The 17,542-nt window shown below is 37.0% G+C and overlaps 1 protein-coding gene across 1 annotated transcript in view; it reads left to right on the top strand.

Annotated features, from left to right (window-relative positions):
- The first annotated feature begins 9,231 nt into the window (after window positions 1-9,231).
- Window positions 9,232-17,542, top strand: part of LOC137401375 (filamin-B-like) — a 65,131-nt gene continuing 56,820 nt past the window's right edge. Inside the window, exons 1-6 of the mRNA XM_068087693.1 lie at window positions 9,232-9,331; window positions 11,500-11,667; window positions 15,017-15,105; window positions 15,355-15,455; window positions 16,350-16,415; window positions 16,560-16,773. Coding sequence (XP_067943794.1) covers window positions 9,316-9,331; window positions 11,500-11,667; window positions 15,017-15,105; window positions 15,355-15,455; window positions 16,350-16,415; window positions 16,560-16,773 — 654 coding nt within the window. The 5' untranslated portion in view covers window positions 9,232-9,315. The remainder of the gene's footprint in view (window positions 9,332-11,499; window positions 11,668-15,016; window positions 15,106-15,354; window positions 15,456-16,349; window positions 16,416-16,559; window positions 16,774-17,542) is intronic.

Below are 17,542 nucleotides of genomic sequence, written 5' to 3'. Positions count from 1 at the left end.
GGCGAAACAACTGTGTTCCTTTTGACCTGCACATTCACCGAAAGGGGTTCTCCGTCCTCGGCGCAGCAGGCAACTTCGGTGCCCTTACAACGTAGCTGCGAATGACGGAAATCCATCTGACATTCTTGATCCTCCAAGAAGTCTAACCCTAGCAGAATGTGATTGTCCACATCAGATACTACAAACTGATGTTGCAGTTGCATCGGTCCCAGTCGAAATTTTAAATTCGTCATGCCTTCAAGCAAAATCTGCTGCCCATTTGCCAATATCCCGCTACCTCGCACAGGTAACAACTTCGAGTAACATGAGCTAGGCAATGTCTCCAGCACTTTCTTCGGAAGTACGGACTTTGTACAACCACTGTCAAGTAACATGACAAATTTTTGTTGGTGTATCCGTACAGGAACGTAGTATGCACTGGTGAGCCAACATGCCTGTATCCTAAGTTTGCCCACATCACAAAGTTCAGGCAGTATGGGCATTAGTTTGCCTGAACTTGGTCGTTTCCCGATGGCTTTGGCTTATCACAGTAACGAGCAACATGGCCTCTGCCATTGCAGTTGTAGCATCGAACTTCTCTCTGAGGCTGTTGGCTTTTCATTGTCGTCGATGTTAGCTGTGTCATCATTGCTTGCTGTGATGCCGCCATTTGCTTTTGCGTGTCCAACATCTGCTGCATAAACCTACTCTGCATTTCTGCAAAATGTTTGAGTAAAGCTGTTTGACTCATTTGCATTTGCTCTGTCAGTTCTTTTTTTAATTGTTGGACATCTTCTAGCTCTACTCGGTGGACATTTGTATCATATTCTACCATATCCTGATACTTCTGAATAGTTTCTACAGCATCAGTCATGGTGCTGGGAGGAGATAAGCGTAGTGTCCAGGCCAGCTGTGAATTAGGCCGAATTGCTGCAATCAACTCACGCTTGGCTTGCTGGTCATGCTGATAGCTATCTAGCTCGGGGAAAGCCTTTTGAACTAACTTCTGTACCTTTTCAGCATAATGATATATGTTGTCCTTTGGCTTTAGTTTCATAGATTTTAATATGGCGCTAGCTGTGTCTGTACTGAGCCCATATTGTGCCTTAAGTTTATGGCAAACTTCTTCATAGGTATTGCCACCAACACCTCTGGTAGCTGGGCCTTTCAATGCCAATGTTAACCGTAGCCTACATTCTTCTTCACTCCACTGATTATGTTTTGCCACTGCCTCAAAACAATGCAAAAACTCTTCCACATCACTTGTGCCATCAAATGAAGGAGCAGGAATAGGCTGCATGGCTACTTTTGCAGGTATGTGCCCTCTTTCCATCATACTAGTGCATAAATCATATGGGCCGTCCTTACTTCTACTCTTGCGCACCATGTTTGGATTTAAAAGGGTTTGAGAGAATTGCTTCACTATTATCCCACCGCTGCCACCAGTGAAGAAAACTCGCAAGAGTGGGGTGGGGACAACCCCTAGCTCTAGTTCTCTGCGCTTTAACCAACGCTACAACCTGCTGAACCCAACAGGAGGGAGCTGAAACCAACTCATTTATGCTCTGCTGAACCCAACAGAGTGCGCTGAACCCAACGCTGCTGACTGTACAACCTGCTGAAACCAACAGGAGGGAGCTGAACCCAACTCACTTCCGTTCTGCTGAAACCAACAGAGTGCGCTGAAACCAACGCTGCCAACTGTACAACCTGCCGAACCCAACAGGAGGGAGCTGAAACCAACTCACTTGTGCTCTGCTGAACCCAACAGAGTGCGCTGAACCCAACGCTGCTGACTGTACAACCTGCTGAAACCAACAGGAGGGAGCTGAACCCAACTCACTCGTGCTCTGCTGAACCCAACAGAGTGCGCTGAACCCAACGCTGCTGACTGTACAACCTGCTGAAACCAACAGGAGAGAACACAACTCTTGTAAGGATAATTATTTAATTATCCTATTTATTTGTAGTCATTTTGTGTGAGCTTGCTGTTAGTGACGATTATAAACGATATTTCTCCAACAATAACGACTTTATTATAGTAATACTAATCTTGCATCCAATTCAAGAGTCACATCCAAGCTGCTCTGCCTAAAAATTAGTGGCAGTATTTATATTACATAAGCGATTGGCCTAGAGATTGACGGTTATCGTTCAAACCGACCAATCATATTGTCTTGCTGGCTGCCGAGTTTCTAAGAATTTTCACATACAGAACAATAAAAAATTATTCCTACACAATGAGCCATTATAGCATAACAATCTAAACACTAACAAAAAGCCCAGGAAATTCTACATATACTGGGTAGCGAACAGTAAGTGTAAAAAAACATTAAGACATATTTCGATAACGAAAAGGGCTAATTACAAAATCTTATCTCGAGAAAACGTAGAACAAAAACGGAAACAATATTGTTTAAGTAATCTTAAACCACTAACAATTAATTATAACAGAAACTTAGAATATTTTGACATGTAACCATGAACATAAAAAATGTCTTCCAATGAGTGAACGGTAAGAAATAAATTATAGAAGATTGTTCACTGCGTAAAAGCCTTAATAAATGGCGTCTGTTATCTTTTCTAGGTCAACCACTATCCCAGAAGTCTCTTCTCTATATATATATTGGCTACGTCACCTTTTCCCTTTGATCAGTTCACCATGTTTTTCTGCACCGGGTGTCCAGAGCGCCTTGATGAGCCTGACGTCCATGGGACCGATAGCATCCAAATAAGACAACTCTTCGGAGTTATTCCTCCACGGTCTTTTTCATGGCCACCACTCCTTTCATAGAGTTTGTTCTTTAGAATATCTCGCTTTATTTTTACGTTTACAACACAGTTTTACGATAATTTAATCTTCAACAAATAATAAATGTCTTTTTGCAGTTCTATCCTCACTTCAAAAAATAAAAAATCAAAGCTACTCACTGAAGTTTAGATTTCAAATAAAACATTTTGCTAGCATAACAGTCAACCATATTTATGATTGTTACTTGTTTTAGCATTCGTTCTATATTTAGGTTGGGCAAAATATTGTTAGGCCTACATAAGCTGGAGAGTGCTGCTTCAAATGGATCACAAGATATTTTTGCGCAAATAAATCTTTTACATATAAATCGCTCATTTACTATGAAAATAGTAGATGGTAAAATAGTAAAACTGCTGTCGAGATTGGGCCAACCGTTGTCGATATACAAACTCGTCGAGTTTCAAACCAGTCGAGGTTCGGACTATAAACCCTTGTATTTGCATTCTGAGACACTGTCGCTACTATTGAAGGGTATGTGCTAAGCTGTCTAATCATCGCTATAACAAAGTTTTTTCATGAAGTATAACACAAAAAGAAAGAAGCATGCAAGGGGCCAAATACTTGTTGCAAAGCAATCACAAATCTAAATAGGCTATTTATTATTTTCAGGTGCACCTTACTATGCACATGAAGATCCACGTAGTACAGTAGTCGTCAAAGGTTTATCTCCTTTAATGTCAATTTCGTGATCTTGCAAAGGTTCTGAAGGTGTACTTTTCTATAGTCTCCAAACATCATGCTCACTGTCATTAATGACATTTTTAGCTGGAGCATCGTGTGCCCCTGCTTTCATTTTGTTTGCGTGAAAGCCCTTAAGACTAAAGCAATAGCTTAAAGGTTGTCAGAAAGGTGTTAAAAGTTAACTTAAAGGTTGTTCTCAATATATACCAGTGAGAAAACTGCATTTGTTATGCAGTCCTTTATCAAATGGCTTTTCCATTGATGTTTGATGATGAAAGTATTGCCTGATGGACCCAACTTATTATTTTTACCTCTACGTTTTTACATGAACTGCCCTGACCTCAGTTTGAAATAAATTTATCATCATAATGTAATGGAGGTAATAGAATATTTTTAATAAATATATCATCATAATGTAATGGAATATTTTTAAGATTTTCTTCATCATGACATCATTATTCACCTACGACAGGGGTCATCGCTTGCATCCCATTTGTTTTTTGCGCTGATTAACAACGTCCGGTCTATATATATATATATATAGGGTGTTGTATATATATATATAGGGTGTTGTATATATATATAGGGTGTTGTATATATATATATATAGGGTGTTGTATATATGTCTATATATATATTTATGTATATGAACATATGTATATATGTATCTTGTATATCTCAAAGTTTGTGTCTGTCGCTGTGTATGTCCAGCTCTAGTTATTAGAATTTCACATTTTGATGGATTTGAACTGACAGAGATTGCAACCGCAAGTTTTATATCCACGCGCTCTACCACTGAGCTATATAAGGCGTATTGATCTAAATGGTTATCATATACCATATAGCATATGCACACGCTAAATGAAACGCTATTTAACAACGCGCTGATTAACAACGTCCGGTCTATATATATATATATATATATATATATATATATAGGGTGTTGTATATATATATATATAGGGTGTTGTATATATGTCTATATATATATATTTATGTATATGAACATATGTATATATGTATCTTGTATATCTCAAAGTTTGTGTCTGTCGCTGTGTATGTCCAGCTCTAGTTATTAGAATTTCACATTTTGATGGATTTGAACTGACAGAGATTGCAACCGCAAGTTTTATATCCACGCGCTCTACCACTGAGCTATACACGGCGTATTGATCTAAATGGTTATCATATACCGTATTGCGTATGCACATGCTAAATGGTTATCATATACCATATTGCGTATGCACACGCTAAATGGTTATCATATACCGTATACCGTATGCACACGCTAAATGGTTATCATATACCGTATACCGTATGCACACGCTAAATGGTTATCATATACCGTATACCGTATGCACACGCTAAATGGTTATCATATACCGTATACCGTATGCACACGCTAAATGGTTATCATATACCGTATACCGTATGCACATGCTAAATGGTTATCATATACCGTATGCACATGCTAAATGGTTATCATATACCATATTGCGTATGCACACGCTAAATGGTTATCATATACCGTATACCGTATGCACACGCTAAATGGTTATCATATACCGTATACCGTATGCACACGCTAAATGGTTATCATATACCGTATACCGTATGCACACGCTAAATGGTTATCATATACCGTATACCGTATGCACACGCTAAATGGTTATCATATACCGTATACCGTATGCACATGCTAAATGGTTATCGTATACCGTATGCACACGCTAAATGGTTATCATATACCATATTGCGTATGCACACGCTAAATGGTTATCATATACCGTATACCGTATGCACACGCTAAATGGTTATCATATACCATATTGCGTATGCACACGCTAAATGGTTATCATATACCGTATACCGTATGCACACGCTAAATGGTTATCATATACCGTATTGCGTATGCACACGCTAAATGGTTATCATATACCGTATAGCGTATGCACATGCTAAATGGTTATCATATACCGTATACCGTATGCACACGCTAAATGGTTATCATATACCATATTGCGTATGCACACGCTAAATGGTTATCATATACCGTATACCGTATGCACACGCTAAATGGTTATCATATACCATATTGCGTATGCACACGCTAAATGGTTATCATATACCGTATACCGTATGCACACGCTAAATGGTTATCATATACTGTATTGCGTATGCACACGCTAAATGGTTATCATATACCGTATAGCGTATGCACACGCTAAATGGTTATCATATACCGTATAGCGTATGCACACGCTAAATGAAACGCTATTTAACAACGCGCTGATTAACAACGTCCGGTCTATATATATATATATATATATATATATAGGGTGTTGTATATATATATATATAGGGTGTTGTATATATGTCTATATATATATATTTATGTATATGAACATATGTATATATGTATCTTGTATATCTCAAAGTTTGTGTCTGTCGCTGTGTATGTCCAGCTCTAGTTATTAGAATTTCACATTTTGATGGATTTGAACTGACAGAGATTGCAACCGCAAGTTTTATATCCACGCGCTCTACCACTGAGCTATACACGGCGTATTGATCTAAATGGTTATCATATACCATATTGCGTATGCACACACTAAATGGTTATCATATACCGTATTGCGTATGCACACACTAAATGGTTATCATATACCATATTGCGTATGCACACACTAAATGGTTATCATATACCGTATTGCGTATGCACACGCTAAATGGTTATCATATACCATATTGCGTATGCACACACTAAATGGTTATCATATACCATATTGCGTATGCACACACTAAATGGTTATCATATACCATATTGCGTATGCACACACTAAATGGTTATCATATACCGTATTGCGTATGCACACACTAAATGGTTATCATATACCATATTGCGTATGCACACACTAAATGGTTATCATATACCATATTGCGTATGCACACGCCAAATGAAACGCTATTTAAAACTCCATGAATTTTATTAACTCTATGAAACGTGAGGCTTTTTCATGTTTTCTTGAACTTCTATTTTTGGTTTTTCGTAAGGTTCAATCGCGGTCAAAGTCAATTCTTATCACACGGACAACTGTATTATCTCCGTAGGAAGAGTCTATACATTCACTCTCCGTTCGGTCAGACAAAGTACCAGACAAAAACAGTCCAATATCTCATTTCTACGTTTGCACTAAAATCGAGAGGTACCAGTAGTATCGTATTCAAATTTTTGATGGACAGCTTCTGCTGCAACAGTAACCTTTTTATACACACACACTTCTATGCACTAATTATTGTTATTATTAATTCAACATATTCAAGAATTTTATTTTGATTTTTCAGTTTGTATTAATTGTAACATTGCCAAATCATTTTTATTGTAATTGTAGCAAAACGGACTTTATTTAGCTATTACTTGCTAGTTATTTTACATTTAAACACTTCTACAATTGTTTTATTTTTCTTTTTAATTTATATGACCTGCACAAAACATCTTTCTCATGGTATGAAGTTTGGAGGTTACAGAACATGTTTGACAAAGTTTAAAAACCTGTACAGGAGTTTTTTTTTCTAAATTTATTCAAACTGCACAAAACACTTTTCTCATGATTTGAAATTTAAAACAGTAACTGTTGTTATTTGTTAAATAAAAATAACATTTCGGCGCAAAGACTTTTATATTACCCGGGCAACGCCGGGCATTCACCTAGTATATAGCCTATATATATCTCATTGTTTGTCTCTTCTATGTTATCTTTGTGTCCAGTTATAGCAGTTAAAATCTAGCATTGAAAAACCACTTCTATCATGTCTTACAATACAGTAACAACATTCTAGGAGAGATGCTATTATCATGTCATACAATACAGTAAAACCATTTTAGGAGATATGCTACTATCATGTCTTACAATACAGTAACAGCATTCTAGAAGAGATGCTACTATCATGTCATACAATACAAATTAATTACACTAACAGAACTTCTTACTGTAACTATTTCATTTACCGGTATATATGTAAATCTCAAAGTTTGATTTTTGTTTGTCTTCTGTTTGTCTTTTGTTTTCTATTTGTCCCTGTGTACAGTTATAGCGATTAAAATCCAGCAATTAAAATCCACTTTGTAGAGGATTTGATCTCAGAACCTCCAGATCTGAATACCACCCATGTAAACCACTATAGTAGGATCATTTAACTGACTGGTGATGAGTGATTGTAATTAAATTAATTATATTGGTTAAAATACTCACACTTAAAGCTATTGGGGCTATTAACTAGCACAGTTGATCATTACGCCGCGTAACAATTATTAAGCTGGCTTCAAACACGGCTATTAGTTTAGTAGATTTAGACTACTAGCTTACCAGGTAAGCTACTCAAATTCATTAAGTATTTATTTTATTACCTCTGCAACGCTGGACATTCCGCTAGTTAAGGAATAAACTTTGTAACAAAAGGACCTCATCTACAAAGTGGGGGATTTGGCATATTTTGGGGATTAAGTTTAAGTCAATGCTATGCAAGCAATATATGGTAAATCTACGACATGATGCGACCACATTCCTTGCAGAATACACACTCTGCATTGCTAAAATGCTTTCCGTTATTTGATCATACATTTTGATGCACAAAATATTTGTTTTCAAAATAGTAGCGCTTTACGTTTACTTTTCTTTTTGTCAGTCAGCTATTTTAGACAGAGTTAGTAAAAACAGATTAGATAAACAGCTTTTGTGCGCATTTGATCAGAAATCTAGTTTGTTACTACTTTTGACCAAAAATAGTGCAAACAGAATTCCTGGAAAGCGTTTACCGTCACAATTAAATTGTCAATACTCTCTGATTTTCTCCACCCAGATGTTATATCCTATTCTTTTACTTTTTGTGTGTCAGTAATGCAAATAAATTGTAAATAATCTAAAAAATACAAAAGAGTAAGGTGAGAAGGAAAACGCATGAGCAAAAGAAAGAGTGAGAATAGCGAATGTTGGATGGGGAAGAATTGGTACATAGAAGAGATTTGAAGAGATCTATATTTTGCTTTCACTTCTAGGGATGTTTTTCCTTTTCTCAGTCCTATCACTCATTCACAAAACTGATTTTGCACTCGGCAGTCATTTTATAAATTTAATTCAACCAAGATGAAACTATATAGGTTTAGCTTATTAATTGTTAATTCTTGTTGTTCAAAATAATCTCACCTCTGCTGGCTTTAAAGGGTAGGACAACTCCACAGTTATGAACATTTATCATGGAAGAAGAGTTTATCATTGGCCAATTGAAGGAACAGTTATTTCAACTTTGGACAATAATACATAATACATATTGCTATACTTACATAAAAAGACTTACACATGAAAATACTAAACGCTTGAGAGTATGTAAAAGATGTGTACTTCGGAACTAGGAAAATGATATTTAAAGTCAATCCTACTGGTTACAAGGTGGATATTTCAGACATAAACTCGGTATGTCTAGGATACCTCACTAGTTACTTCATATCTTAGAAACTACGCTCAACTCCTTTCACAATTGTTCTGTATGAGTTACTTACAATCTTAGTTACTGGCAATCAAATTGCCATAGCATTCTAAGTTCTTATCTGTTTTTCCTTTTTTGCAAATGCTCAGGTTTGACTAAGCTCTGTTGAGACTACTTTTAATTGACTAAAGATTTTTTTGGTTTGACAGTTTTGAGTCATGGAGCCGGAGCCATCCACAAATGGTGCTTTGGATACTGTGGACGCACCGTATGGGCTCCTCGAGGGGAAATGGGTGCAGATCCAAGAGAATACATTTACCAACTGGGTCAACCAGCAATTGAGGGAGTCGGAGTACGAAATGCATGACCTTAGCAGTATGTCTCCTTTCTTTTAGTGTTCTATGAGCTGTAATGATAGACCTATTTTGGTTTGTACCGTGATGATGCCAAAAGTCATCCATTTAAATGAAGCCAAATTTCGGCATATGAAGTTGATCCATTTGGAGCTTGTCTTCATATGTCAAAACCTTTGTGTATTGGATCTAATATTTACATAAGAATGAACTGTATCTCGTTTAATTTGTAGACATCTTGGTAGATTGCTATCAACTTATTCCAAAAATGTTTGTTTGCAGTTTTTTCACAAATTATTGCTTCAGTTTTACGAAAGGCGTTGCCTTAATCTGTTCTACCACTGCTGACTCTCAAACTTTTTGGAATTCATAATAAAAAAGGTATAAAGTACTGTTTAATATTATTTAAATACCGTAGAACCAAGCTCTGGAGGAGTTCATATATACTTACCTGTAAGCACAAATATACCTACATGTGTACTTGTTTACAAATAGCGATTATTCAGAAAACATTAGAGGTCATCAGGTCATCAGCGAGCAAAGGTTTGACTCTGCTAAAAATCTTGCTTACATGTTAGTACTGACACTGCTGGATGCCCCAGGTTATCAACCTTTTACTAGGAGCTCTTGACATCTTTTATATGTCTACTAGAAACTCTTGACATCTCTTATATGTCTTCTAGGAACTCTTAACATCTCTTATATGTCTACTAGGAACTCTTGACATATCTTATATATCTACTAGGAGCTCTTGACATCTCTTATATATCTACTAGGAACTCTTGACATCTCTTATATGTCTACTAGGAACTCTTGACATCTCTTATATGTCTACTAGGAACTCTTGACATCTCTTATATGTCTACTAGGAACTCTTGACATCTCTTATATGTCTACTAGGAACTCTTGACATCTTTTATATGTCTACTAGAAACTCTTGACATTTCTTATATGTCTACTAGGAACTCTTAACATCTCTTATATGTCTAATAGGCACTCTTTGACATCTTTTATATGTCTACTAGGCACTCTTGACATCTCTTATATGTCTACTAGGAAATCTTGTCATCTCTTATATGTCTACTAGGAACTCTTGACATATCTTATATGTCTACTAGGAACTCTTGACATCTCTTATATATCTACTAGGAACTCTTGACATCTCTTATATGTCTACTAGGAACTCTTGACATCTTTTATATGTCTACTAGGAACTCTTGATATCTCTTATATGTCTACTAGGAACTCTTGTCATCTTTTATATGTCTACTAGGAACTCTTGACATCTTTTATATGTCTACTAGAAACTCTTGACATTTCTTATATGTCTACTAGGAACTCTTAACATCTCTTATATGTCTAATAGGCACTCTTTGACATCTTTTATATGTCTACTAGGCACTCTTGACATCTCTTATATGTCTACTAGGAAATCTTGTCATCTCTTATATGTCTACTAGGAACTCTTGACATATCTTATATGTCTACTAGGAACTCTTGACATCTCTTATATATCTACTAGGAACTCTTGACATCTCTTATATGTCTACTAGGAACTCTTGACATCTTTTATATGTCTACTAGGAACTCTTGATATCTCTTATATGTCTACTAGGAACTCTTGTCATCTTTTATATGTCTACTAGGAACTCTTGACATCTTTCATCTGCATCTGGGTAAAACAAAGTATGACTTGTTAAATCATTGAATCGGTGCTTTTCCCTTTAGTCTGAAGTGCATGTTTAGGAAATGCAACTTTCTCGTGTTCATTTCTCAATGTTTCAAGATGTATCAAGCTAGCAGATGTCCATGTCGATACAAACAGTCAGTGTCACCAATGCATGAATATGTCAAGCAGAACTTTTGGAGATTACAGGATATGTTTAGTTGGAAATAAAATTACTCAAATTAAATCTATCTTCATTCATTCATATTTAACTAGTGTAACTTTGGCGACACTCGGGGTCAAATCATGTCAGGTTTTTATTAGCATTTTCTTCTCATAGACGTTCTTTCTTTAAGACTCCTGCTTGGTTCAGGACTGCTAAGATGCATGTTACCTTGGGCTGCATGTAGTTGTTTTACCCGATGGACAGACATCTACCACCTCTCATTACCTCGTATTGCAATTGGAACTCGGTTTAATGACCATCGCAATGCTCTACGCTCTTCTATTTTTCCCCTTCGTAGAAGAGTTCTGTGATGGAGTGAAGTTGTGCACTCTTGTGGCAGCACTGCAGGGTCGCAGTGGCATCAAAGGTATGAAAGCCAACCCCAAGAACCGCCACCAGAAGATAGAGAATGCAACTCTTGCGCTACAAGCGACCAAGATGGACAAAGTGAAACTTGTGAATATCGGTAAGGAGGGGAAGAATGTGGGTGGGCGATTAGTGGCATGTCTAAGCAGGTGAGTCTTATGAGGTCATGACATAAAAAGGCTTTCAATAGCGGTGAGCTCACGCGCGGTGATTACCTTGTTCTAAGTCGATATCACGCAAGAAGTCCTATTATACTTGCCTAATGACCTGCAAAAAGTTCGCCCTCTCATTGCCATTCTCTTTCAGGAATTGTCAAGCATGGAAATTTAGGCTAAGAATTCATCGTCCTTGCTTTTTTGTTTAGTAAAATGGATTGTAACTTTGTCTAAGTTTTATCACTGTCACTATAACCCAAGGCTTCCTGATGACATCATGCTGCTAGAGCCATCTACTCCTCAACTAACCATGGTTATGATATTACTTTAATGCTAGAGTGGGTATAGGAGTGGTATAGTCTGTCAACTGGCTTATAGGAGTGAGCAGTTGCCATTATCACTAGTCTAACCAGATGAACAGCAGGTAAATCCTATACAGTCATCCCTTTACATACGAGTGCCCCAACATGCGAGAAACTCGAGATAGGAGCTGACTTTTGAGCAAGTTTCTTGAGATACGAGTAATCTTTGAGGTACAAGTATACAGGCCAGTTGTCAATGACCACTATATGTTGTCAATGACCACTATATGTTGTCAATGACCACTATATGTTGTCAATGACCACTATATGTTGTCAATGACCACTATATGTTGTCAATGACCACTATATGTTGTCAATGACCACTATATGTTGTCAATGACCACTATATGTTGTCAATGACCATTATATGTTGTCAATGACCACTATATGTTGTCAATGACCACTATATGTTGTCAATGACCACTATATGTTGTCAATGACTATTATATGTTGTCAATGACCACTATATGTTGTCAATGAACACTATATGTTGTCAATGACCACTATATGTTGTCAATGACCACTATATGTTGTCAATGACCACTATATGGCCAAGTATGCGAGAAGCCGATTTTGGGAACAGTATCGCTCGGTCTTTCTCCTAGATTCAGTTTGAAAACACCTTTTAAAAGGTTGGCTAAAAGTTATAATGAACGCAAGACAAAACGCAGCTAACCAGAAAAAGATACTAAAAAATTAAAACGACAAAATTAAAGTAAGTTCAGTGAAGGATTGAAACTTAGCTTCGAGTGCGTTTAGTAAGCTAAACTTATTTAAGTTAAATTAAAGATTCTGTTACGTGGGGTCGTGAAAGTTTGGGGTCGTGAAAGTTTGGGGTCGTGAAAGTTTGGGGTCGTGAAAGTTTGGGGTCGTGAAAGTTTTGTGTACCGAATGTGTTGGTCTCAAGTCTCTCTCAGACAGCCGTTATCCATGTCTCTCGAAGGTAAAAACTCCATAAAGCGGAGTGATGTTACATTTTATTGCAGATAATATAAAATCTGCAATAAAATTAACAAATAAATAAGTATTGGTTATTTTTTAGCACATGTACAGAACTACAACAACAATTAAAAACACATTCCCCCTCCCCCCTTGTAATATTCTGTGTGATGCGAGTAAATTAACATACGAGCTCAGTCCCAGAATGCATTAAGCTCGTATGTCGAAGTATGGCTGTAACAGACAGCGCTGTATATGCAATGCTTTGCACTAGAATTGTATATACATAGTATCGCATAGTCGACGATGAACATCGAAAGGACAATGGCGACATACGACGATATAGTGTGAACCAGTCTTTAGGTGTCATTGTTCTCCTTTATTGAACCTGATGACACGATGTCAGCTCATGATCTAGTTGATTGCTGCCAAGCAGCTAGTCCCTGATCTATAGTTATATACCCCTGGTTGTAAACGTGGAGGTGAATGAAACTTTGTTCATTGATTAGCTGTCGCAGGTTCTTCATATCTAACACAGCGTCTAGCTACCATTATAGCTGTTGTCCTTTTTCTCTACACGAATTACACTGATAGAAGTACACGATATAAGAAATACTTTAAATATAGAGAATCATATGAACTATTGCTGGTTGTGTAATTCTGTAGAACTTCAGTATTTCATTTGTCTAAGTTTTGGGCAGCTTATTGCCAGTCTCAGCAGTCTCTATTCTTATAGGTCAGTTGATCACTTATTTTTATAGGTCAGTTGATCACTGATATTTATAGGTCAGTTGATCACTGATTTTTATAGGTCAGTTGATCACCCCTTCTTATAGGCCAGTTGATCACCCCTTCTTATAGGCCAGTTGATCACTGATATTTATAGGTCAGTTGATCACTGATTTTTATAGGTCAGTTGATCACCCCTTCTTATAGGCCAGTTGATCACCCCTTCTTATAGGCCAGTTGATCACCCCTTCTTATAGGCCAGTTGATCACCTTATTTTGACAGGTCAGTTGATCACCTATTCTTGAAGGTCAGTTGATCACCTATGTTATAGGTCAGTTGATCACCTCTTCTTATAGGCCAGTTGATCACCTATTTTTCAAGTTCAGTTGATCACCTATTTTATAGGTCAATTGATCACCTATTCTTATAGGTCAGTTGATCACTGATTTTTATAGGTCAGTTGATAACCTCTTCTTATAGGTCAGTTGATCACCTATTTTTATAAGTCAGTTGATCACCGATTATTATTATAGGTCAGCTGGTCCTCTATTCTTATAGGTCAGTTGATCTCCTATTTTTATAGGTCAGTTGATCACCTATTCTTAATTTCTTATGGGTCAGTTGATCAGCTATTTTTACAGACTAGCCAAGTCAGTGGAATACCTCAGTGGCCTGTGCTCAGTTTATGATTAGCTAGGTCAGTGGGATACCTCAGTGGCCTGTGCTCAGTCTATTTCTAGTCAGGTCAGCGGGGTACCTCAGTAGCCTGTACTCAATCTATCTCTAGTCAGGTCAGTAGAATGTTTCAGTAGTGAGAGGGGAGCTAGCGCAGCTCTCTCCCGCCATTCTTTTCATCGCTACCTTTGTGTAATCTCTGATACTGGATGCTATTGTATTTCTTACCTTTTGTTATTCTTAGTTCAAAGTATTTACTTAGTACTCTTGAGTATAATACTTCAAGCCTTTCCTGAGGAGATCAAAATATTTACTCTCCCAGTTAATTTGTGCAATCAAGCAACTCTGATTAATATGAAATCGTCTTCTCCCTCTTATGCCATTGGATATGCAAGGCTTTTCCTTATTTTCCATAAATATTTATATCAGTGTGTAATTCTTATACCCTTTGATTTTATTTTGCTTTTCTCTAGTCTATGTGTGTGCTGTGTGTGTGTGCTGCGTATGTGCGTGTGCTGTGTGTGCTGTGTGTGTGGCTAGGCTATGTGGTCTCCTCTTAATTAAATGCAGGAAAATATCTGCTTGTAGGTCCGGAGGACATCGTGAACGGGAACAAGAAGTTAATTCTTGGACTCGTTTGGAGTTATATTCTCAGATATCAGATTGGCAAGACTGAGGTGGGAGACAAATCCTGTTACATTGGTTGTATAGCTTATTACATAGCAGTAGCTCCTATCTAACTAGCATCTATGTACTTTATAGATACCACCCAAGCAGCTGATGCTTGCCTGGTCAAATGCTGTCATCCCTTCGTGTATTTAATTAGCATCTATGTACTTTATAGATACCGCCCAAGCAGCTGATGCTTGCCTGGTCAAATGCTGTCATCCCTTCGTGTATCTAACTAGCATCTATGTACTTTATAGATACCACCCAAGCAGCTGATGCTTGCCTGGTTAAATGCTGTCATCCCTTCGTGCAACATCAAGAACTTCACAACTGACTGGAACAATGGCAAAGCACTCAAGTAGGTATTTGCTCATCTCTGCCTTGTAGGCTTTTTGATAGTCTTTAGTTTCATATCAGAACTTTACCTCACCTATCGTCTACCTGAATATACACGTGTATTTGAATATGTTCCAGCTATCTGGTAGCTACTTAAATATACACGTGTATTTGAATATGTTCCAGCTATCTGGTATCTACCTAAACATACACGTGTATTTGAATATGTTCCAGATATCTGGTATCTACCTAAACATACACGTGTATTTGAATATGTTCCAGATATCTGGTACCTACCTAAATATACACATGTATTTGAATATGTTCCAGCTATCTGGTACCTACCTAAACATACACGTGTATTTGAATATGTTCCAGATATCTGGTACTTACCTAAATATACACGTGTATTTGAATATGTTCCAACTATCTAGTACCTACCTAAATATACACGTGTACATGTATTTGAATATGTTCCAGATATCTGGTACTTACCTAAATATACACGTGTATTTGAATATGTTCCAGCTATCTGGTATCTACCTAAACATACACGTGTATTTGAATATGTTCCAGATATCTGGTAGCTACTTAAATATACACGTGTATTTGAATATGTTCCAACTATCTGGTACCTACCTAAATATACACATGTATTTGAATATGTTCCAACTATCTGGTACCTACCTAAATATACACTTGTAATTGAATATGTTCCAACTATCTAGTACCTACCTAAATATACACGTGTATTTGAATATGTTCCAGCTATCTGGTACTTACCTAAATATACACGTTTATTTGAATATGTTCCAACTATCTGGTACCTACCTAAATATACACGTGTAATTGAGTATGTTCCAACTATCTGGTACTTATATCTGCCAATATTTGACATCAATGTTGCCTCTTACAGCGCCCTTATTGAGTATTGTGAACCAGGGTTGGCTCCAGATTGGCGGAACTTGTCACCTGCAGACAGGTAAGTAATGCCGTCTTAGTCACTCTCTTAGCCTCTTATGGACTTCAGCAGTACACTGATATCTCTATGCTTCTAATAGCCTGTGTTCCTATTCTATGTCAACGTCTAACAAGTTCTTCAACTAGTTTTTATCTGGTCCCGCAGCGAGAGCAATTGTGAACACGCTATGAGGTTGGCCCAAGAGAGACTCGGAGTTCCAATGGTTGTTTCTCCTCAACATATGGCGTCTGCTGACATAGACCAGCTCTCGGTGATGACATACTTGTCTTACTTTATGAAGATGGACTCATGCGGATACAAGGCTACGCTGAGGGAGGTCAACAGGCTATTATTGTCTAACCCAGTCTTCAACTTTACAGTGAGTAGTTTATTCATTTGACAGGACAAGACAGGTGGTCTTAGATGAGTCTCAGAAAGATGAGCATATACATGTATAATTTAACTCTGCAATTAGTGTGTGAAATAGTTATAATGCATACATTGCAATATTGCATATATTGTCAGTGCATAATTTATATGAAATAATTGCATTGCATATATTGTTAGTGCATAATGCATGTGAAATAGTTATATTGCATATATCGTTAGCTCATAATGCATATGAATTAGCTGTGCTGCATTGCATATATGGTTAATGCATAATGCATATGAACTAAGTGTACTAAAAGTATTGTCGGTGCGCAATATGTATCAAATAGTTATATTGCATATACAGTGAAACTCGGATAACTCAAACTTCAAGGGACCGAGCAAAAGCGTTCGAGTTATTAGAGCATTCAAGTTATCAGGACAGTCATAAGTGCACGTATTTATCAGTAGATACATGTACATATACAAACTATATATCAATCGAAAGCATAGATTGCTTGCTGCAAATTAAAGGGTCTCTCGTGTGAAGTTTTAAATATTTTTAATCAGAAAGTATAGATATTTTTCTATCACTTGAGATTTTGTTTGTTGTTTTAGGGGATGTGACTGCCAGGATGTTCTCAGATTAAAATTGGCAAACTTGATCGCGGTTAAAACGCTCAGAAAAAATACATACGTATTTTTCTACCGAACGTTTTAACCAAGATCAATTTTGCAGTAAGTCAGTTATTACAAAACTGCTTTACTATTAAAATCCC

This window comes from Watersipora subatra, chromosome 8 (assembly GCF_963576615.1).
Source record: "Watersipora subatra chromosome 8, tzWatSuba1.1, whole genome shotgun sequence".
NCBI lineage: Eukaryota > Metazoa > Bryozoa > Gymnolaemata > Cheilostomatida > Watersiporidae > Watersipora > Watersipora subatra.
The sequence above is the reverse complement of the archived record's forward strand: the minus strand, read 5'-3'. Positions and strand labels throughout refer to the sequence as shown.